General features: G+C 40.6%; 1 protein-coding gene across 1 annotated transcript in view; it reads left to right on the top strand.

Annotated features, from left to right (window-relative positions):
- The window catches only part of FGD5 (FYVE, RhoGEF and PH domain containing 5), a 78882-nt gene that overhangs the window by 39119 nt on the left and 16145 nt on the right, over positions 1 to 23618 (top strand). The window contains exons 4-12 of the mRNA XM_065749301.1: positions 2654 to 2709; positions 2827 to 2857; positions 7074 to 7219; positions 9338 to 9494; positions 12237 to 12324; positions 14352 to 14402; positions 15630 to 15688; positions 22154 to 22225; positions 23466 to 23534. Coding sequence (XP_065605373.1) covers positions 2654 to 2709; positions 2827 to 2857; positions 7074 to 7219; positions 9338 to 9494; positions 12237 to 12324; positions 14352 to 14402; positions 15630 to 15688; positions 22154 to 22225; positions 23466 to 23534 — 729 coding nt within the window. The remainder of the gene's footprint in view (positions 1 to 2653; positions 2710 to 2826; positions 2858 to 7073; positions 7220 to 9337; positions 9495 to 12236; positions 12325 to 14351; positions 14403 to 15629; positions 15689 to 22153; positions 22226 to 23465; positions 23535 to 23618) is intronic.

The following is a 23618-nucleotide window of genomic DNA, read 5'->3' as shown; positions in this document are numbered from 1 at the left end:
AATGCTTCAGTTTACCATTGGTACCACTGTGACATCACTGTGAACTGCTACCATAGTTCATAATTACAAAATGAGCATTAAGAAGTCACTCAGTTCAGAGGTTGAAGCTTACAAACTGCTGTAAGCCTCTGATAGTGACAGTAGCACTCTTGTGTAACATCCAGCTACAATGTACCTAACCTAAACTCAAGGAGTCTGCAAAACAGGACACACAGATGCAAAAATGCTCAACGGGATGTAGTTTGTCTGTGTCAATGTGGCAAGCCAGTGACATATGTAGTAAGGGAGCTGCTGATTAGGTGTCTGAGCTAGTTACCCTACTTTTGAAATGCAAGGGGTTATTTCCTCAGTATGCTGGACTTGCGGCTTTCACAGTTCTAATGCTTCAGCTCCAGTGAATGGTTCTTTGATCTGCCTGTGCTGATTTTAAATGATACAGTCCTATTCCAGACATGGAGGCAGATTTTTTCCCAGTCCCATAATTTTTAGGCTGGATCAGGGCACTAGTCTGGGTTTCGTCATGGTCCTATACAAGCAGCTAGCCACTAAGCACAGGCATGCAGAAAGGCCTACAGTACAGCCTCTGAAATGGGAACTGGGAAGGACCAACGCAGAGTTGAGCACAGGGAGTAAAGGCTACTGAAAAAGCTGGCAGATGTGCATGTTATAATAATAATATATAATACAATAATAATATTATATATATAAAAATAATCACTTGGACTTTGTTTTAGAAACTTGATGGTTGAGGGACCTGCACACCCGTTATTCCCTATTCTCAGAAGTCTGCTCCAGACACTGTTGTCAATCTCAGAGTTCATTTCCAAGTTAAACAAACAGCAATTATTTAACACAAGATAGGCAATGCCTCAAGACACTGTCTCAAACCTGTCTTACACAGGCCATGTGACACTGGGGTCCCTGTGTTTTGTCTCTTGGCTAAGACATACAAATCACAAGAGGAATTACAAAGCGTGGGGATTCACAGGGGATGCACTGAGCACATAGCATTGGTGAAACACACTTTCATTTGCTCTGGTATGCCTGCGTAGAGGAAATAAGAGAGAAAACTCAGTGCTTTTGGTATGTTCCTCCAGCAGTGGGGACAACCATGACAGGCGCTCTGTGATCTTCAAGAGATGTTCACAAACTAGACCCAGGAGGAAAAGGACAGTGAAATACTTAATTCCAGCAGGAGCAAAAAAGCATCAGACATCTAAGAGTAATGAATGGTTCACCATTTTCTTTGTCTCTTGAAGTCTTCAGTTGTTTCCTGGTAGAAGTACATAGAAGTAAGCTAAAGATGCAAAAAGGTCACAGAATGGTTGAGGTGGACAGTGACCTCTGGGTCCATCTGGCCCAACCCCTGTTCAAGCAGGGACACTCAGAACATGTTGCACAGACCCATGTCAAGGTGGCTTCTGAAGATATCCAAGACTCCATTTCCTCTCTGATCAGCTTGTGCCAGTTCTGTGTCATTTGCACAGAGCAAAAATATTTCCTTCTGTTTAGACAGAGCTTCTTGTGTTCTAGTTAATGCCCATTGCCTCTTGTCCTGGCATTGGGCACTGCTGAAAAGAGCCTGGCTATGTTCACTGTGTTTATTTTCTGTACATGAAGCCTCATTCATCTAACCCGTCATCAACAGAGTTTGAAGACTTTTTCCATCATATTCACTTTGGAGAATGTGTAACCACAAACTTCCCACCTGACTGTTGTACTAAGGGATTGCATGACATCTCTGCAAGTTCCAGTCTCTCCTGAGTATTCTTTCAGAAGCAGGATCTGCAATCAGTGGGTTTCCAGAATAGACAATCTGGCACATAATATCATTAAGCCTTACTACAAAACATATTTTCCCTGGGCCCACTTTAGATCACTGAAGGCTACTCTGCTACTGCTAAATTACTGTTTTAGTTTCCTATTTTAGCACTGCTAAATAATTCTAAGTTTCTTTAGTAGATTCCTGTCAGTAAACATGTCTATGGTTGGTATATAAGGGTGAGTCATGACGTAGGACCCAAATACCCTAATTAGCAATTTTCACATTACAACAATAGATTTTTCTAAGGTTTTTAGGTCTTTGGGATGTTTGCCTGTTAAGTAGATGCCACTGAGATTTGAGACCGTATTCTCTGTGGGAGTAATGAACTGTTTGTTTTCTGAAGATGTTTATGGGCATTTTGTTTATCTATTTGCCTTCTTTGCTTCCTCAGGTTTTAGAGTAGTCAGAGCACTTTGGGATATGACCATTTTGATAAAGAATCTCATTTCCATTTGATTGAGAGAACTGAACACATGTTACAAGCCTCAGCAGCCATGAAGCTGTAGCTTAATCAAAGTTTATCACTTTCTGCTTCTCTGACAAATTCTGGACCAGTAGAAATCAACAGATTTTCTGGATTTTTTCAATAGGAAGGCAGTTTTTCAAACTTGGCATCTCCCTTACCAGCTGTTACGTTGCACTATGCTATTAGTATATGAATTGCAGAAATATCTTGTCATGGAGAGGTCTTCAGGATGAATAGCAAAGAAGAAAAATGTGGTCCCTATCTTTACTGAAGGAATATGTCACTTCAGATGGCTCTCTTATTCTGTTTCCCATCTTGTCATGACATATTTCTTAATTATCTCTGGGTTTTGCTGTTGACAGAAAGGCCAACCCAGAGCTTCCCTCATTGCCCAGGAGCTGATGTCTTCAGAAAAAGTGTGAGTTTACTTCTACTGCCTGTCTGTTGCTCTCCTAAAATTGAAGCTATGCAGTCTACCCTTATTTATTCAGCATTGGTTTGATGGCAATTAATGAAAGTTTGTTTCTTTTTCCAGATACGTGGAGATGCTCCAGCTGTTACGTATGGTAACTAGATCATTTTCATGACTGAAATCTAATGCCATCTAAGAATCATGGAATTGTATCTTACTTAGCTGTACTTTAGGAGACATAAAAGCATTGCAGGGATGAAGATGAATTTGAGAAGGAATGGCTTAGACCTGAATAATACTTTTGGAAGCATTGTAAAGGAGTTTGCCACTAATGTCCTCTTGCTGCAGGTTCCTCTTACTAGCATCTCTCATTCACAGGGAAAAGGGTTGGCCAACTGCACTTATGGGGGCTCTGAGACTGGTGTAATGTGCACAATAGGCCCAGATCAGAGAGGGGGATGGTGAGGGTAAACCCACTTTCTTCAGAAACAGTCAGATAGGATCAGAGGTTTGAGGCATGGAGGGTTTGTTTCAATAGAGTCACTCAGATTCCCATTAAGCTTCTGCTTTCTGATAATGCATTTCCAGTAATATTCAGTGTGGCCTAGCTTGGGATAGGGCAACTGTACAAGCTAGAGCCCACAGGTAATTGCAGTGAACAAAACCAGGGCTCTAGGCTCAGAAGTTCATGAGGCAACACACATCTGTCAGGAATAGCAGAAATGCTAAGTCCTGAAAGAGTGATTGAGCGCCTGGTGAGAGGGCAAGGCCACCCCGAAGGAACTCAGGTGCAAGAAATGCAAGCAATGCACCCAAGTGACTGGAAGGGCTGGAGCCAGGATCCACCCCTTCCCAGACCTCATTTAAGGGTTGTCAGTGGAGGTGAAGGTATTTTGCTGGAGATCCCTATGTACCTGAGGTCTCTGAATGGTAAGCAGCTTTTTTTCCTTTATTCCTATGGCTATGGCATTTGGGCTTGTCCTCACTTGGTGCAGTCAAAGATTTTGCTACCCTGCTATTATTGCTATACTTTCCACTGCCTTATGGCATTACAAGAGCTTAATTCAGCAGCAGGAACATTTTTATTTTCCTTAAGAGTTGGATCAAGCTTAAACTATTGCTTGATATGTTGAAGTTAATGATAAAGGAGTCTTCAGCTTCACCACGCGCTCCTTGGAAAGAGTCAAAAGGCAAGCCTGGTGCTTTCCGTAATGTACCAAGCAGAGCAACTAGTGAAACATGTAAATGCAAGACTGAACTGAAGTACGTATACAGTATACTATACTTCAAGAGTATCTAGGAGAGGCCTTTGCTTTACAGCAGTCTAGCTCTGGAAGGTAAAACTGGGCCCCCAACATGTCGTGGATATTCTTCTCTATATAAAGATAGAAATCTTGCAGTGTGCTTCATTGTGATTAGCAATGCTATTAATGGCTGCACACCTTTATGGCTGCTACAGCACTATGTTACTGATAGGATGGCTTCCTTGCCTATGCTGTAACTGGTCCAGGAAAGCGCTTCAAGTCTTTCCCAGTCCCTTCAGAATTTTGCCCTCTTCTGCTGCTTTTGGGGAATGTGTTGAATTTGGCTCTGAAGCATGTGTTTAAGCAAAGTAACTTAGGCATTTTAATAGCAGTCCTATTTCCTGTCTATAGAAATCACTTGGAAATAAGAAACGTCGCTTTTGCTCTCTCTTCCAAGCTTGCAACTTCAACATGGGGTAGGGATTCTAGCTTGTCTATGCTGAAGGTTTTCAGTTTAGAAATGCTTATAGATGCAAGTTCCTGCTGTTCCCCACCCCAGGGTCCACCCCTCCTGGTCACTCAGGTGTGCTAGTAGTACCTGAGCTCCCTGGGTTATCCACGCTTTCTCACCAGTGCTCAACCATTGGTTCAGGCTGTCACCTGGCTATTTGCATGCAGGCAGCAAGGAAATTGTCACTGTTCTATCAATGCTTAATCATTAAGTTATGATTATCTGTTTAAATTTATCAGAGAAAAGATACTGGTAACTGCTGTGTTATAACTGGGGAAGTTCTTCTGTTTTGGTTGATCATTTTTTTTTATTTAGAAGCATTTGTTTGGGTTTTAAGTATGTTATAGTCCTGTATATATTGTCTAGATCGTTCTACAGAAACCTCTCTAGCTGGAATTTTGTTGCTCTGCCTGCCAGTCCCACTGGAAAACAAAGATCTTCTCACTGTTCTGCATCTGCTCGTTATTGTCTAGTTACAAAAGCTAGAGGACCAAAAGAGGAGTTAAAATACAAGATGGGCCTAAAATAAACCCTTGAATTGAATGCAGTAATCTGCAAAACTAAGCCACTCAGGAGTTGGGAAATGTCAGTTTCCCTATCTCATTTTTCATTCTCTCAGGTTGTACAATTCAGAAAGATTACGGTCTCTTTCAGAATGAGCTTTTGAGTGTAAAATTTTGGTTGACATTTTTTTTTTTCTGCTGTGGAAAAGTATCCTTCCTCCTCTGTCACCAAATACGTGCATTCAGTTAGAGGTTACTAGACTTCCAGCAGACTTATCAAGAAAAATTCTCTTAAGATTTGATTGTTTCTCTGTGTTCATAGTCAGTGGTCATGTGTGTATTCAGCTAAGTCCCTACTGAAGTGTTTTTAATTCTGAGCTTAAAAAAATCTCCGCCAATTCTTTTTTTTTTTCCCTTAATGACTGTTGGAACATTTTTCTTGTTGAAACGCAGTAATACAGCAGTTCTCAAGTAATCATGTGAAGAAACAACAATCAAAGACTGCTCCAGATAAGCTGCCTCTTTGAACTGCGGCCACAGAAAAAGCATTCACTTTACAAGGCTGCTACCGTCTTATACAAGCTGGAGCCTCATTTGTCACTGTGGTGGATCAGAAAAGCACATATGTATAGAAGCAATGTTAGAATCCACGTCTTTCTGGGGCCTCATAGACTGTTCTGAACTTGCATATCTGGGCATTTGATTAAAATCCTATGGCCTTGACAGATCTAGCATTCCCAGAAAAGCAACCTGTCAGTGTTATGTTCACTGCATAGGAGTTTAACTCACATTGTACTGAAGAGATTGTCTTGCCAGCTCCTAATCACAGACCGATCATCTATTACATATCAGAATAGAGTAGAATACTTCCATTGAAAGTAACCTTCCAAGACCACCTAGTCCAACTGCCTGACCACATCAGGCTAACTGAAAGTTAAAGCTCATTAATGAGGGCATTATATAAATGCTTCTTGCCCACTTACAAGCAGGGGACACCAACCACCTTGCTAGAACGCCTATTCCAGGCTTCTGTGCCAGAATTTTTTCCTAATATCCAGTCTGAGCCTCACCTAGTTCATCTTTGTGCCATGTCTGCACGTCCTGCTAATCAGTTCCCAGGGAGAAGAGACTGCCACCTCCCTTCTCCGCTTCCTTCCTCAGGAAGTTATGGAGAGCAAAGAGGTTGCCTCTTGGCCTCCTTTTCTGCAGGCCAGACAACGTAAATGTCCTCAGTCACTCCTTGTAGGACATGCTTCCTAGCTCTTTTATGAGCACCGTTGCCCTCAGATTCAAAGAATCTTGAAGTCCTTTTTGTGGAAACCAGAACTGCACACAGTATTTCAGGTGAGGCTGTTGCCTCTTCTGATGTGCTGGCTGCTCTGTGTTTAATGCATGCCAAAATGCAGTTTGTGCCCTGGAAACCAAGAGGGCACTACTGGCTTATGTGGAGTCTGCTGTCAACCACCACCCCCAGTATTCCCTTCCAAAAGTGGATACATCTTAATATTGAGGAAATTACTTGCATAATTTATTAACCATGTCAGGATAAAATACATGTTTCAGATGATAAAAGATGTCTCAGTTAAGTTTTATATGGAAAATTACTTGTTCCATAGTTCAAATTTTACAGCTTTCCTCAGATTTGGATCTGGAGGCAGATGCTGTAATTTATAGTATGGAACATGTAGAAGTGTTTTTTCTTTCATATCATGGGTCTGTGAAATGATGGGGGATTCTCATCCTTCAATTCTTTTTAAATTGTTTCTGTTTAAGAAACACTGTAAAATGAGATTAACTATACCCAGAAGAGCATGAAAGAAATAGGAAAGTAAAAGATAACAAACTCACTGCATACATAAGGGTCTGATGGCTTGATCAGGTGAAATGTTCAATTTTGGGTTGACAGTGTTGTAGAATTTATCTGCAAATGCGTGTAAACAATGGATGTAAGAAAATGTATGCTGTGATCTCCTTGCTCTACTACATACAGTCTATTACTGTTGATAGTGTTAGAATTCCTTCAAAGTGTAGCTCAGGAGTCAAAAAATTGAATGATAACTTCTTAAATCTCTTTTAAGTCTGTCTGCTCAATCTCAGTGTTGTTGCTCACAGGATTTATATGAAGGTATTTTGAAAGCACTTGGGGAAGAAGATGAACAGGAAGTAGTTGAACTCAAACAGGGCTTAAGTGAGCTCCCTGAAATGTATGAATTACACCAAGAGATCCTGGGAGAACTGGAAGAAAGAGTCCTTAAATGGTAAGTAATTAATGGCGTAGTTTAGCCTTGACATACCCTCTACAGCCTTTTGTTTTCTTGAGCCTTCCTCCCCAGCAGTGAGGCTGGGATGACAGTAATGAGAAGAGAATCTGAAGTACTGTGGCAGATTTTCCATATAGGAGGGAAGTAAATATACAGACAGTCAGACTTAAGAAACCAAGTACTTGAATCATTTGTGCAGTGCACAGTCCACAGTTCTGAAATGACCTCATCAGCCACTATGAGAGTCTGCTTCATACATGCTATCCTCTTTTGCCTTTGCCTTGCATATTCAGTCAAGTCGATTCACAGGCTTTACTAAGAAGCTTCATATGCATAGCTGTGGAAGGCAGGAACAGCTTCAAACATCTGAACTGATTCTAAAGATTTCCCACTTGCAGAAATCTACACAGCAAGTATATAGCTCTCAGATGAGGAGCACATCTTGCTCCTGACTTTAACATGGGACTCTGTGCAGGCTAGGCTTCCAAGCCCAGCAGATGAGGCTAGTCTGCTGAGGGACTCCAGCTAAGCTAAACATCCTTACAGAGCAAAGCCTTTCCATTTTACAAGCCATCTTGGTTCACTGGAGGCTAGTAAATATGACACCCATTGGCAGGAAGGGAACTAAACACCAGTCTGTCTAGCCTCAGTACCAGGAAAGGTTATGGAGCAGATAATCCTAAAGGTCATCAGGCAGCACACAGTAGGCAATTGCGTGATCAGATGTACCCAACACAGGTTAAATGGAAGGCAGGTTCAGCCTCAACCTGATTCTCCCTCTACCAATGGCCCACTTAGTGTATGAGGGGAAAGCTGTGGATGTGTTTGGGGTTTTTCTTCCCTTTTGGTGAAGGTGTTGTGCAAAGCATTCTCCTGGAGAAACCGGCTGCTCATGGCTTGGTCAGGTTTTACAGTTCACTGGCTGGAGATCTGGCTGGAAGTCCAGGCTCAGAGTCTCAGTGAATGAGACTGAATCCATCTGGTGGCCAGTCATCAGCAGCATTCCCCGGGGCTCAATCTTGGAGCCAGTTTTACTTAACATTTTTATCAAATGTATGGATGAGGGGATCGGGTGTGTATCCTCAGGAAGTTTGGAAATGACATCAAGTTAAGCAGGACTGTTAACGTGCTTGGGGATAGGAAGGTGCTGCAAAGGGATCTGGATAAGCTGGACTGATGGGCTGCATCCAGTTGTGTGACATTCATCAAGGGTAAGCACCTGGTCCTGTATTTGAATCATAACAATTCCATGCAGCAATACAGGCTTGAGAGAGAGTGGCTGAAAGGTTGCCCAGCGGAGAAGGACATGGAGATACTGGTTGACAGCCAGCTTAATATGAGCTAGCAGTGTCATATCCCTACTTTAGCAGCATGCTGACCCTTCATTAAGGCAGAAGGAATGCAGATGGCAATCCCTACAGCTCCTCTACAGAACAGAGCTACAGGGCCACACCGCCACTGCAGTATGGGAGAGAAAAGTGGGCCATACTGCAAATGCCGCCTCAAGCCAAGGATCACATGGCATAGGGCTGCACTCATACAGATTCTCAGGTCACCAGTGTCCGTTAGGTGTACAGTAAGTTATTCTTTATGCCTGTGCTCCCCTAGGCATTCTGTTTCCCTGATATCCCCAGGAACTGATAATTATCTCTTAACTATGATCACTCTTTTGTGATCTCAGATTTTACCATTTTCTTCTTCATAAATAATACGGTGTTGTGACAATGGGTACTGAGTAGAGGGCAATGAGGAAGAACTGAAAGTACAATATTACACCTGAAGACATGATATTATTCCCCACAACCAGTTCTCTAAGCCCTGCAGCAGCTGAAAGTCTCCTAAGAGATGAAGAATCTGTGTCCTGAAAAGAGACATCCTACCTGCTACAGATATACAGTGTTATGATGGCACTGGCACAACCAGGGGAATGGCAGCCCCTCACCAATGTCTTATTGTGCCTGATATACAGGAGATTACTTTACAAATACAATAGATAGCAAAGTTTTTTGTATTTGCTGTCATTTAAGCTAGTCTTTAGCTGCCACTGTAGGTCTGATAAATAGAACTGCTGCAATGAAAGTTTTTATGTACTTTTTATTCTTTCTATGGCCTTAGGGAGGAACACCAGAAAGTTGCGGATGTTTTTCTCTCCAGAAAATCTAGACTGAATCACCACACAACATACATTACACAGTTTGACAAAATCTTGGCTTTGCTAGATGAAACCTGCCTTAAATATTCCCAGCTGGCTACTGTCATTCAGGAGTTTGAGGTAAGGTCCCATTGTTTTTCACCTATACTGATGCATGGCTGTGTCACAGGACTTACTCAAAGTAATCTTGTCTGCAAAATCAGTGTTCACACAGGGTAGAATGGGAGAAGACCTCCCCTCACACATCCTGATAGTAGAACTGAAGTGAGATGTTCACATCTGCATCATGTGCTTCTGTGTCTGCATCTGTTGCCCACACATTTTTCTATGTACAGAGAGTATATGTTTGTGAATCTTCAGATCTATGAATGCCTTTGCTGAAATAGATGCTGGTACTAGAATAGCTTCTCATTTATATATAAATATAGAAATCCCTGTGAAGTTGTGTTAAAATTGTTAACTATTATTGTTACTATCTCTTCTTTCATTGCAGTTTACATCATTTCTTTTGTACTGGGTCTAACCAAAATGAAATTACAATTAGGCCGCATGAGTGCTTAGCTTTTGGCTGGGGTCAATCCACAACATCTTTAGAATTGCATTTCTTTGTATCTTTAAATGCATTTTACTGCTTCCTCTGCTTACGGAGGATCTGATGACAGATAGTCAACTAACCTGCAAAGATAGACACCACCTTCACTGGCCAAATACAGGGTTCTGTTCATGCAGATTCCCTGAATGATTTATAAGCTTTGGGCCTGTATCAGTAAGCAAGAAACGTATTTTTCAGTTGACTTAACTCAGTCATTCCAATTGAATGACTCAAAAACACTAGCAAGACACAGCTGACAAAAACTGGGACCACAATTCCTGACTACATTTTAAAGCATTTGCAATGTAGGCAGTTCATATAATTTCAAAAGTGTGAAATTATTTGTGGATGGAAAAGTTTAGTTCATTAAAATAAAATGATTCAAAGTCAGAGTGTTTTAATGTTTAGCTAGAATCCATGTTTCTTTTTATCTTCATCTGGTAAGAGGAGTAACAGTGATTACTTGGGTGGAAGAAGGCCTGTGAAGTTAAATTAGTGACTGACTGGATCTTAATGGTTATTTAGCATGTTGGCATATGTGAAATATTAAAGATAACAATTCATTTCAGAAGACATTTGAAAGTCAGCATTTATAAACAGATACCTTGCAGTCACCAGAGTTATTTCCTGTTAGCAAATGAGGGTAGCTCTGATGGCTCACATTGCTCTAAACTTGAATCAGGAAAATGCGGGCTTTCTACTGATAGCTTGTATTCCTAGCATCCCTCATTACCGTTTGCCCATGAAGTCTTGTCTTAGCCATTAATCCTGAAAACTGACTTATTTCTAAGAAACCAGATGGAGCATGTCCTAGGAAGAGAACTGTAAGATTTTACTTTACAACCAGTAAGCTTAGTTCCTTCTAACCCACTTGCATGTGTGTGTGCCCACAAATGTGGGAGAGTTGTCTACTGGACCTTTCCTATCACATGTTTTAAAAAAAAAAAGACCACTGTTAGCTTTCCAGTCTAATAAAGACTGTAGGTCTTCATCTTGTTTCTCTCACCTATGACTTAAGCAGTTCGAGTAATGCAGTGACGTTAAATGTCTCTTCTGCCTGGGAAAGTACTATCTCTTCCCTATCCTTAAACAGTTAAGATTCCTGTCCACTTTCACAAGTGGCAAACACTGGAGAAACATTAGTCAATGAACACTGAAACCCCTTGAAACCTAAATGGCTTTTGGACTCAGTTCTCATAAAGAACCAGCTATGTTTTGTGCCATTCCCTCAGGGTCCTGTGAACTTAGTTTCATGGTTCCTCTGGAGATGTGGAGACTTTATATAACTGAGTTTTGTGAATTGCTGTTGGTTTTGCAGCAGTGTTGGGACACTTCACAGATAAACAGTGAATTTCCTATTTTAACTTGTCACTTCTGAAGCAATAGCTTGATTCTGAAGGGGAAAATTAAAGAGAGAAGTGCTGCTTCTCTGTGTGTGAGACCACAGTTCTTTCTCTTTTGTTGTAAACACTCTGTAGATGTTCAGTTCTAATTAAATCACAGGAAGATGCTTTACTATATTGCTTAATTCCATGTCTTGGAATAAGATACTGTATGGGAACTTTTGAATCACGGCCTGAACCACTGATTGGTCACCTGAGATGAGCACCGAGTCAGCCATGGGGGCACAGGTGAAGGTGATATACCTGTGTGATTGGAAGGGGTGGAGCCTGGCTCCACCTCTCCCAAACCCCATTTAAGGGCTGACCACCACCAGGGAAGGATCTCTTCTTGGAGATCCCTCCTACATGGAGTCTACTGTGAGCCTTTATCATCCTAAAGGTGAGCCGCCCTCTTTTGCTTACTATCTGTGTACCATCTATATAGACCTACTGAAATACACCATCTTCCGTACTATCATTACTATTTTTGAGTACCATCCTTGGGGATTATTCACCCTACAGATACTAAGAAGTCAGAGATGGAAGAAGTTTTCATCCAAAAAATAAAAATGATGAGCTTTGATATCTGATACTTGACTCTTCAGATGTCATTCTAAATCCTTTACCTTCTAAGTAGTTCTTACTTTTTTCCCCTCTTCCCTCTGAGTCCAAACTATTTGTGAGTGATGCTATAGGACATAAATTGTTAAAAGTAGTACCTTATATAAATACCCCTTAGCACTTAGTAAAATGGGAATGGTTCAACAGAATTCTTGCATTCAACTCTTAGCAAACATTCAGGGTACACATCAGGTAGATGAGATGACAGTTTGCTGCTGAGCTCATGTGTCCTTGATCTTTATTTTCTCTGCCTTCCCTTGAGGACAGAAGAGCTGTGGTGGAAGCCCGCAGAATGTGAAACACCAGCTTTTGAGAGTGGTGCAGCGTGTCTTCCAGTATCGTGTGATGCTCACAGGTCAGTAAGACTAATTAATTCTCAGAGGTATTCAATGTGCTGCACATTGGTGCCATGACAACTAAATTAGGGGTGGAGCAGCATGGGAATTCCTGGGAACTTCAGTGTATTTAATACAGGTTAATAATAGAGCCTGGGAAGGAGCAGGTTCTTCTTCAGCGTGACAATGCTTGAAAGGTCACTAAAAAGTTTATGTCAGGTACTTATACCGTTCCTTCCTGCCTTTTCCCTTCCCTGAGTCAGGAAGGGCAGAGTTCAGGAACCTCACTGTCAGCAGAAAGGCTTGAGTTTTGTTTTTTTTTTTCCATTTCTGTCACTGGCAATTGTCAGAGGTAGTCAGGCATGGTAGTCACTGGCAAGGGAAGGCACTCTGCACTGTATGCTGTATGACAGTGGTAAGTACCCTTTCCTCCTACTCCATCAATAAAGCAGTTGTACCCAGTACTGCATCCTGAGCCCCATGTACAGTAGGCCTAAGGCTAGTGCTAATTTTAGGTCAAAATCCAAGATCAATTTCTCCACACTATAGGAGGGAGAAATCCAGATTTACATCAATAGTGTATCAAAAAGTATCACTGAGTCTGTGTTGTTAAGTTTGTCAGATATTAAAAACACAAGACAAACAAAACAACAGGGATCCGCAGACAAAGATGGAGAATGTCTTAAGAATATGCATACGTGTGGGTAGAGAGGGTTTCTAGATGAGTTATGTGTGGGACAGTAGAAAGGAAGCTACAAACCTTGCTTATACTCAGCAGCTGGTGAAAGGCACAACCTATTCAGAAGGACTCATAAATCCATCTGAGCACAGGGGCCGTATGAATTTTTATTCTCAGCACACATTTCATCTTGCTCCAGGTACTTTGATCAAGGATGCAAGTCATTTTCCACAATTGATTTTTCCTTTTTAGTAGCAGCGATGAATTATGGATGCCAATAGTAGGACTCTGTCTGTCTGTCTAGCTTTCCTCTCTCTGGGTGTGTCTACATTAAAGGCTACCTCCCAGACTGAAGGGTTGTGGTACCTCACGTGATTCTTAGTCTCTGTAGTACATGCATGCAAACATTTCATCTGAAGAAATGTACTTTTCATATCCCACTCAGTTAAATGCCTATAGCCAAGGAAAGAGCTTGTAGCTGTAAAAAGGAATGTTAAATATTGCCTGATTATACCACACAGCCCCTTCCAGTCTGAGTGCAGGCGGATGCTTCCTTGAACTCGTGAGAAAGCCAGGCAGTTATTGGAGCAGCAGAGAGAGAGGAGAGCCCTAGAAAAAAGAATGCATATGGGGAGGATATTCAAGGGAATAGGTATGTGAGCAGCACCATTTCCAGCACATAGGCCTTTTTCTTGGTTTTAGAATTTAAGAGGTTGGATTAATCAAAGAGGTACGAATGAAGCGTTCCATGGTTACACTTTAAAAATGGTGGCACTGTATACTATGGCTATTAAAGGCATAAAGACTTGGGAAAAGAACAGACAGATGATTTAAGTCAAGTAGACCAAAGAAAGGTGACAGGTAAAAGTTTATAGATGATACAAATATAATTCCTGTAAATGCAAATCCTATTGTATGTAACTTACAGAACTTATTTTCAGAATGTGATGGGGTTCATTGTAATGTGGAATTCTGCAGGTACAGAAACAGGTCCCTTTCCTGTGTCTACAAGATTCATATAATTAATACAGAAAGTAAGTTATTACAGCTGACACCCATCATTCAGATGTGAAAACAGAATTCATGAGAAGAATAATTGTTTGAATTATATGTCTGAGGGTACTACTCAGCAATTATGTTGGCTGAATGTATGGAGAAACAAGGAAATGCCAAATTTTGTGTCGAGTCCATCTTTTGCACTGATTCTCAAAGTAGAATGCTATCAAAGGTGTTCCCGCTTGGAAAGAGGCAATACAAATCTAATTTGGGAATAAAGTGAGTTAAGACAGTAATATAAAACATTTTATATTTTTGCTAATACAACTACATATGCATAGATCTGAATTTTGATTTGTTTATTTTCTACAGATTACTTGAATAATCTTTGCCCTGATTCTACAGAGTATGAAACCACACAAGGTAAAATGAAATAGGTAGAACAATAATCCTGTTTTGTTAACTCTGCTTCTAAAGAGGTGCTGGATCTATATTGGAAATATACATAAGGAGATTATTTTTAAGATTTATGTTAATAGGTTAGATGTAAGATCCACAGTAATTCATTACTAATTTAAACGAATTATTAAAGGAAAGAATCCTGTCTTTTTTCAGTGAAATAAGTGAACTTCCAATAGTTTTGACATGATGAATTTATAGAAGAAGAAATGATCGTGTATACGACCGTTTCCAACACATCATACAGATAAAGCAGAAATCTCTTAGTTTCCCTGAAGTCAAAGGGAGGTTTAGCCTAGGTATGAGTGGTAGTGGCTTCCAGGATGAAGAAAGAAGGATATCACTGTGTTAATGAACCAGTTCACCTCTCTTACAGTGACAGTGAATCTAAAGTAATCCACAGCAAAAAGGTGTGCAACTGACTGGTGGTCAGTCTGTTATGACCAAGAGTAGAGTCTCACAGAATGCAGGGCCCTAGTCACTGACTGTGGGACACTAGCTTTAGCAGCAGTTTAAGCAGATGTTCAGGCTCTGTACCCACATTTGCTTATCTTGTTTAGGCTTAGTGTGTGCTTGTCACATTTCTGGCCAATAATGGTTCAGATACTCCCAGATTAGGTCCGGAAATAGGTAGGCTGCCATTTTCTACAGGAGAAGAGATTTGAGATAAGGATCTGAACTATCTTATACTGTTGCCCTCAGGCAAGCAAACTTGCCTGGGCTTTTTGCCAGTGGAGAATCCAGATGTTAATTCACATCACCGTTTCATACACACTTGTCAAAAAGGCATGATCTATCCTCTCCCTAGGCAGTGAGGGAAAACAAGTCACCTGGACTGCCATACTTTTAGATGGTAGAAGCTGGATTACATGAATGTATCCCTACCACAAGCTCCAGCTTTCAAAACTCTGTAACTAGAAAGCATCGTAAAAGATTTCTTCTGCTTAAAAGGAATCTCTTGAGCTTTCTGTGTTAATACAAACACAATGCAGAGCTTTGATCAGCAGAAAGATGTCTCTTCTGGGCCCTAAATTTGTTGGGCAGTTGCATCTTTATGATGCCAAAGATTACTGAGGTGCTGCTGCTAAAGGTTATGCTTTCTTATTAAAGGTGTCCTTGCAAACAGAGGATCTAAGTTATTTTCTTCTTCTCTCTCATGATTTGTGGTCTTTGCTTTGCTTCATTCTTCAGCTGCCTTATTCATTGTTTCTGAAATCACGGATCGAGCCAATGAGAGCATGCTCCAAGGGGTAAGTCCTACCCTGACACACTCTGTCCTGATCCAACAGAGTCTTTGTACATTTGATAAAGTGACTTCATATCTGTTAAATTCTGAAGCCTTTTCCAAAGCGAAGCACAGGAGTTTTTACAGGACTGATTTAGTGCACTGCAGATATGGAGCAGGTAGTATAGCTGTGCAAGATATAAGTCACTGTAGCAAGCAGTGGATTTTTTTTTCCTCTTGGGATTACTGAAAAGGGATGTGACAAGGAAGTGAGAGACGGGAGTTTTTGTAGGTACGTTTCTAGTCTAGGATGGTTTCAGTTATTAAATACTGAAGACATCAAGAATGTTCTGTCAGAAATATAGTCTGAGCTCATTTATGTCTGTTTTCCTCTATTCTGGAATCCCATTTTACTGAATAATTCATCCTGGTCTACAGTCTTGCAAATGCTCAAATAGCCAACTGGCCATGATTTTCATAGACTGTAGCATATGACTGAATTGAGATTTACATATTTGAGTTATGTAGTTCTCTGAAGTAATGAATGTTTCCTGTTAAGTCACTATGACTTATTTTTCACATGATATTAGAGTCCTAATTTACTGGCAAAGATAGGTGAAGTGTAGCTAGTCTTATGGTCACTTGTTTCCAAGGATCTAGATCTGATGTTTATCTGAGATGACAGGAGTTTTGCTGTGGACATCAGTAGGATGTCAGCTGGGAGACACAGACAGCAGAGAGAGTCAGACACAGGATGCAGCAGGTTCCAGAGAAATTCAACTTGGTGGACCTCCAGGTGATATCATAACTAGAGGATGTATCTCTCTTTTTGCCATACTAGCCACTTACACCTTCAGCTAAATTCTTTACATTCTCTCCTGAGGGTCATTTTTTGTAGTGCAGACATGTTTTTGTCTGCAATGACCTAGCATCCAGCTGAAGTAGTTGGTGAGAATCACAGAATGTCAAGGACTGGAAAGGACCTAGAGAGATCATCTTGTCCAATCTCCCTGCTGGAGCAGGAACACCTAGATTTGGTCACACAGGATTGCTTCCAGGTGGGTTCTGAATGTCTCCCGAGGAGACCCCACAACCTCTCTGGGAAGCCTGTTCCAGTGTTCTGTTACCCTGAAAATCCCTGCTGCTCAAATTTAAAAGCAGTGTCTCTGATATGTGTGCCAAAGTCATAAATGCAGCCCATGTATCCATGGGCTGTTTTAGAGCACTGCTTTTACTGATGATCTCCTCATGGCTAGGGACAGAAAATAGTCAAGTCCGGTAATTTATGCCTTTCTGGTACAAATATTGTAGTTAAAGGTTTGGGGTTTTTTGTATTTTTTTTTAACATAGTTGCTACCATTAATGGCAATGAACGAGAGCCTGCATGCCATGTTTGTACAAGTCTGTACCAGAGGAGGTTACCTACTGTCATCACTGCTGAAACTCACCACCTACCCCTCACTGTGCTAAATCTGCTGTTTGGAGTCTATAAATGTTCATTAATCAGTGTCTACGGGTGCCACTTTTTCCACACAGAGGAGTTCATTTCCACACTTTTGCTTCATACACACCTCTGTGACAGATGCTATTTTATCAGGTTGCCCGTCTGCTAACATTTGTCACACAGCAACAAAATGAAATGGGATATTAGCAGGAAAGTTCAACCCTTAGGCATGACTGTTGGAGCAGCCCTTGTGTTTTACCATCAGCCATTATAGCAGGCAGAATGAGGACATAAGTTGGGAGCGAAGTTTTTGTAAATGAAATGATAGTTACATTACAGTCATATGTGTAATGGTGAAAAAGAAGGAAAGGAGAGAGAAATAAGCGTAATAGAAAAGAGAGGTGCATGGAAATAATGGTACTGTACAGATTATTTCCAAGTAATTTTCATCAGTGATCAATAGTTGATTACTATATAAATGTTACACTGCTACCATGTCAAATGAGCACATGTTAGACAACATCATCCCTGCTGTCTACAAGCCTAATTTTAATATAGAAAGAAATGTAATCTTGCCACTCTACAGAATGACTCTGAAACCATGGGCTTACTAGACAAAGCTTTCAACTGATCTGATTTTCTTTCTCCTCAGGCACAGACTTCACAATGATACTTCATCATTAGTAAAGCATTCTTTATGCCAAAATAAAAATTATATAATTGAGATATCAGGTTTCCACCATAATCTCACAGTAGGTATGGGGATACCCATATTACTGTGGGAATTGCAAAAGTTCTGTTTATATCAGAGCAAGGTCCCACATCTTTTTGTGGTACATCTGCTACATTAGGTTTTATTCAAACACATGGAAGATTTGTATGAATACTTCTCTGAAGTGAAAAGTATACACAAGTGGACAGAGTCAGATTTTCATTCATGTTGCAGTGAAGTCAGTGAAGTTATATTACTGGTGAAAAGAGTCATGAAAGTTCAAATTCTGTTTTTTTTTTTTTTTTTTATACCACGTTTTTTTTTCCTGGTCCAGGGAGCCTGCTTTGGTGAGGGGGGGGGGTTGGATTTGGATGATCTCCAGAGGTCCCTTTCAACCCATACAATTCTGGGATTCAGTGATATAAACTGAAAAACTCAATTTTGGATTTTACCTATGGGGAGATTATCCAAGAAAATATCAACAAAAGGTATCAACTTTGGAAGAGATGCAGTTTCACTAAGTTATGGATGTTTGTTTGCTGAGAGTGCTTACAAATCTTTCAGCTGACTCATTTTGAGAACAGCTGACTTTTGTGTGTTTTAGATTGGCTCTGCAGGAAGCCAAGCCATGCAGGAAGGAAATCTGGTGGTAAGCAACAGTTGTCAAAAGAGCAAAGAGATTCCCTGATGCTTATGGCTAAGGAGTAAGCAACTTCCTTTGAAGTGGTAGTGATTAGCTTGTAGCTCTTTCATACTTTTAATGAAAGATTCATATTTACAGTGGTGCATTACTGTGAAATGTTTTTTATCTTCACTAATCCATGCTTTAATTTGAAGAGCATCACCAGATCCTCTGTGTTTTCCAGATGCAATAGGCTGTATAATACTTACTTTTAATAATGTTTGTTAGGGAACGGTTTCATCACATATTCCATGCTGACTTTTACACTTTATTTTTTTTATCGCATTGTCAGAGCGCACATGCTCTTTTTGAAGCTGTGGCCTGGAAAAGATGAAATAAAATTTCCTTCTTTCCTGTCTGTGTGAACACTGTGGGTTTTATGAAGATTCTCATGCATGTGAGAATCAAAGTTCAGTATTCTGTGATATTAGAGGCTGTCCTCCTAATTAATATCCCAACCAGAAATACTATAACGAGCAGTTCTTTTCTCTCAGATTTTTTAAAATGCAAAGAATTTAAGAAGCATCCTTAATTACTGCACAATCTGAACAAAGTAACTCAACTTAGTGTCAGTAACCTGACATGTACTCAGCTGAAATTCTATCAATATGGCACTTACCTGGAAAAAGGAAGTATTCTGCTGCCATTTATTAATTCATCAAACTACACTCCAAATATCAGACAAGAACACTGAATTATGATCTACATCTTTTGCAGAACATAAAAATTCATTATTGGCTTTATAGTTTTATGTAAAAACACACCAGCATTGTTTCCCCTGGGAACTACTAGCCCAAGATTTTCAGACACATTAGGATATTAACTATCTGCGTAGCATTTTTCTCAAGTAGAAAAATATTATTGGCACTTCACAAATGTGCAAGTAGAGGTAGAAGGTGTAACTTCTTAAGTCTGTCTGTAACTCTAGGAGACATCCACTACTTTAATTGAGCAGGGTTTGCATAGCTTTCTGAGCTTCTACAATCTTTTAGAGGCGCTGAGATGCTAAAAGAGTAATAAATCGTTGTAGCTGTTAGCAGCTGGTGAATTCCTGAGGAGTCAGTGCTCCTTCATAGATGCCATGATAATGTTGCTTGCCATATGGAAGCTGCAGTTCATTGCTAACCTCTCCAGAGAAGGATTTTAGCTGCTTCGTATCTGCAGTACTAACTGGGTGGAGCTTCAATTTTGGAATTTCAGGTTGGGAAGGGTATTTAACAGGAGAATGACCAGGGTTTTAAGAAAAATGAAGCAAACTATATAAACAGAGTGTTTTAGGGAACTCTAAGGAAATTATACCTTCCTAAACTGCCTGCGTTTTCAGATAAGTCACAGTCCTTCACACATAATGTCTGTTTGACTTCCTACAGGAAATTAGTTTGATATATCTTTGTCCATTTTCTGGTGAACATATGTCCATGTTGCAAAAGTCAGCATTACAACAGGCATGTCTATGAGTAGTCCTAAGAAAAGCTGAAGTGTATCTGAGCTGCAGCAACTGAATTCTTCTCTCACACTTGTAGAAATCCCAGGGTGTAGCACTAGCGCTTGCCAAGAGTGTGCTTACAAGAAGGCAGAAGAAGAATGGGCTTCCATTCTAGAAGTTGCCAATTTGACAAGTTTTGCTAGGGCTAAAATACCTTTAGTGATGGAAAAGTCCTCTAGAAATGTCATTTTCAAATGTCAGCTGTCCCGTGATAGCTGATGATTCCTGTGCTCTTAGTTTATATATTGTTTCGATTTTGTTAGCCTGTAGTATTTTAGAAGTTAGCTGAAAAATTCCGTTTGTTGGTTCTGGCCTGATGACTGGAAGCGTTGAAAAGTATGTCAACTGTCAGTTATGTTGCACGGTCACAATGCGGCCTTGTGCTAGTCAAGGCATGTAGGTATTCTGATGTGTTTGGTATGTGGTTATTGATTTAGACGTAAACCTTTTTAAATAAGTGTAATTTTTCACCAGAGCAGTAACATACAGAGGTATTTCAGGTTTATCTCAAAAAGCAGGCTGAAATAGCTACATTAATTGTTAGCTGAAATCTGACATAAATTAGCCTGAAAGAACATTGTGTTGACATGGATATGCTCATTCTGATATCTGTGATGGTTTTCTTAATTAGCTGATTCCATAGACATCACTGACTTGTGTCTCAGATATATCCTTGATTAGACTGTACAATCTAATAGAATCTAAGCCTAGGGATAGCTTAAGGGCAGTCAGTGCAGCAAAAGTGAACACGTCATTCTCTGCCATAGCAGAAAGCAGTAGTTAAAGACTTCCAGATTAAGAAACCACATCAAATATGGTACTAGTATTTTTTCTGTGTGCGTAACCAAGGAGTTAGAACACAATGGCTAAATTGGACAGGAGAGTCCTAACTTTTGTTTGCATCCTAGTGATATCTCATTGCTGTTGTGCAGTCCATTTAGTGCTTAGACCAGATAAAACCATAGCTGAAATGTATGTATGTACAAGCCTGGATTTTAGCAGCAGCGTCTGCTACATGGAAGATTTGAAAAGACTCTAGCTATATTGCTCAGATACAAACTCACCTTCCTCTTCTACATATTCCTTCCAATACAGTCTTCATTTTAATAGAGACTTAAGTAATTTTATTTACCATCCTCATAGATTAACTAATGTCACGTGCCAGTGCCCTGTCTGTGCTCTGAAGTCAGGCAGGCAATTGTATGGGAATTGCTAAGTCACACCTTGAACAAATCTTTAAGCACCTGGTGAAGGTACACAGGCAGCCCTAGGAGCACAGGTGAAAGCAGCTAGTCTGTGTGACCAGAAGGGATGGAACTGGGTTCTGCCTCTCTAGGGTATTAGGTTTATTTAAGGGCTGGTTGCCGTGAGGTAAAAGACCTCTACCTGTGGTGATCTCTCCTTTTGGAGTACTTCGTGAATCCTAATCCATGGGATGGATAAGCAGATCTTTTTTTCTCAACTGGATTTTGTCCATCACCCTTTCTGGGGTAATTTAGAACTGGTTATCTGCCATTGCCTTTCCCTATAGCAGTTAATTGTATCAGAGTCTGATAATAAGCTTCTTAATCTTTGCAAATTGTCAGAAGAGGGATGCAAGGGTAATGCCTCCTTACTAGTTAAGCTTCTGAATTCCCTTAGTTCAAAGTTGCTAATCTGCTGGTGGAGAATATAAACCTCCAGATAATCCTAGCAATGACTTTACTGTCTCAAAGTGTGCATGAAATTATCCATTTTATGCCACTAATGCACAATCCTTTGGAGCAGATATTGCCTTTAGTCTATGCTTCCAATTTCTTCATTCCCAGATCAAGGAAGTCAGCAAAGATGCTGATGTATAAACAGTGTATGGAGTGAGCAGGCTCCTGCAAAGGTGAACTGAAGTACAGAGCGGGGTGTTAAAAAGGTACTAAGGACGTCAGGAGTGTATTATTTCACAGGAGATATGAATGCAGGTGGTAAGGTTTCATAAAACCTATGAAACTGGAAGGAGACTTTCTGGACTTAAAATTGTGAGCTGTCTCAGTTCTCTCTGAAACCCTATTCTCTAATATCACTTCTCTGTTTTAGAGGGATAAAATGGTGAGGAGGGATGAGGGAGCGTTCGCCTGTTTTGATAAAGAGTAATCACCATCTGGTCACCTAACTATTGTTTCTCTCCCTCAGGAAAACTTGCAGAAGCTGGTACACATTGAGCATAGTGTGAGAGGGCAAAGCGGCCTCCTCCAGCCAGGAAGGGTGAGTGCTGCAGGCAGACCTATGCTGATAAGGACATTGTTTCTGGCCAGTTTTATCTTTGCCTGTATGGATAGCAAGATTTCAGGCATCTACAGGTGTTGTTTTCTGACCCACTGTGATAAGAGTTGCAGTGTTGATATATGTACATTGCCATTACTCTGGTAATGCTCTGTGCTTTCACACAGCATGGCCATTTTATTTTTCACTCCCGCTGTCCTAAGCCAGACCGCGTGTAGTGTGTTTTGGAGGTGGTGCTGTTTTCCTTCTTATATATTGCTGTTGGAAGGTTTGAAACACTAGCAAAAACTGCTTGCAGCCTATAAAGGCTGAGAACTTTAATTGGCTAGATAAATACCCCTAATCAGGGAAATTATGTACTTTCAAATTTTTATTCTCTGTCCTCCAGTGGTGCATTTAATGCAAGACATCATTTTTTTAAGCAACATACGTAGTGGAAATGCAATCCATGGATTGAAACAGCGATTGACCACCTGGTAGGAAGGCAGGGCTAACCCAGGAAGTTCAGGTTTATGCGTTGCACCTGAGTGACTGGAAGGGCTGGAGCAAGGATCCACCCCTTCCCAGCCCTCATTTAAGGGTTGGCAGTGGAGGTAAGGGTATCCTACTGGAGATCCCAGCGTACCTGAGGCTTTCTGAAGGTAAGCAGCTGCTTTTGCTGTGCCCGTGGCTATTGCATCTAAGCCGATCCTCACTTGCTACAGCCTGGGATCTTGCTGCTCCTGCTGCTGTCTAGTATGCTGTTTTAGCTGGTTACGTGTACATTCCTAATTATATGCATAGTAACAATATGGACAGACAACATATTGTGCTTGCGAATACATACATAGATGTACGCAGGCTTTGTTATGTGAATAGGTCTCAGTATTTCTTCTTGATTCATTTCATTTTCATGATTAGGAGGTGAGGTTTCTTTGAAGCCCATTAAATGTTAGTTGTGCAGTATGTGGTGCAGAACAGTGTGCTGAGGACTGCCTGGTGTCTGACAAGGGGGTTTCTAAGCCATTTAGTATTGATACAAATGCAAGCCGTAAGGAGCAGTGGGGCTAACACAGGCATAGACTAAGGCAAATCATAAGGAGAAGGGCTAGAAGCATTTGTTGAGGTATCCATCCCTTACTGTGCTGATGAAAGCAGTTGAGTGCCTTCTTCCCTAGGAAGAATGTTCTCTTTTCTCAATAAACTTCATAATCCTGAGTCTTCATTCTGACTTTTCTTCTAGATCTTTGTGAAAGAGGGAACGCTGATGAAAGTCTCTGGGAAAAACAGGCACCCTCGGCATCTGTTCTTGGTAGGATTTCTTTTATGTTTTTACTGTCTCTTTCATGTCTTCTCCAACTTTAAGTCATTTAATTGTTGTGTTTAGTGGGCTCCT

Source organism: Cyrtonyx montezumae, unplaced genomic scaffold (assembly GCF_038088225.1).
Source record: "Cyrtonyx montezumae isolate F1298 unplaced genomic scaffold, pur_monq_1.0 scaffold_6, whole genome shotgun sequence".
Lineage (NCBI taxonomy): Eukaryota > Metazoa > Chordata > Aves > Galliformes > Odontophoridae > Cyrtonyx > Cyrtonyx montezumae.
The sequence above is the reverse complement of the archived record's forward strand: the minus strand, read 5'-3'. Positions and strand labels throughout refer to the sequence as shown.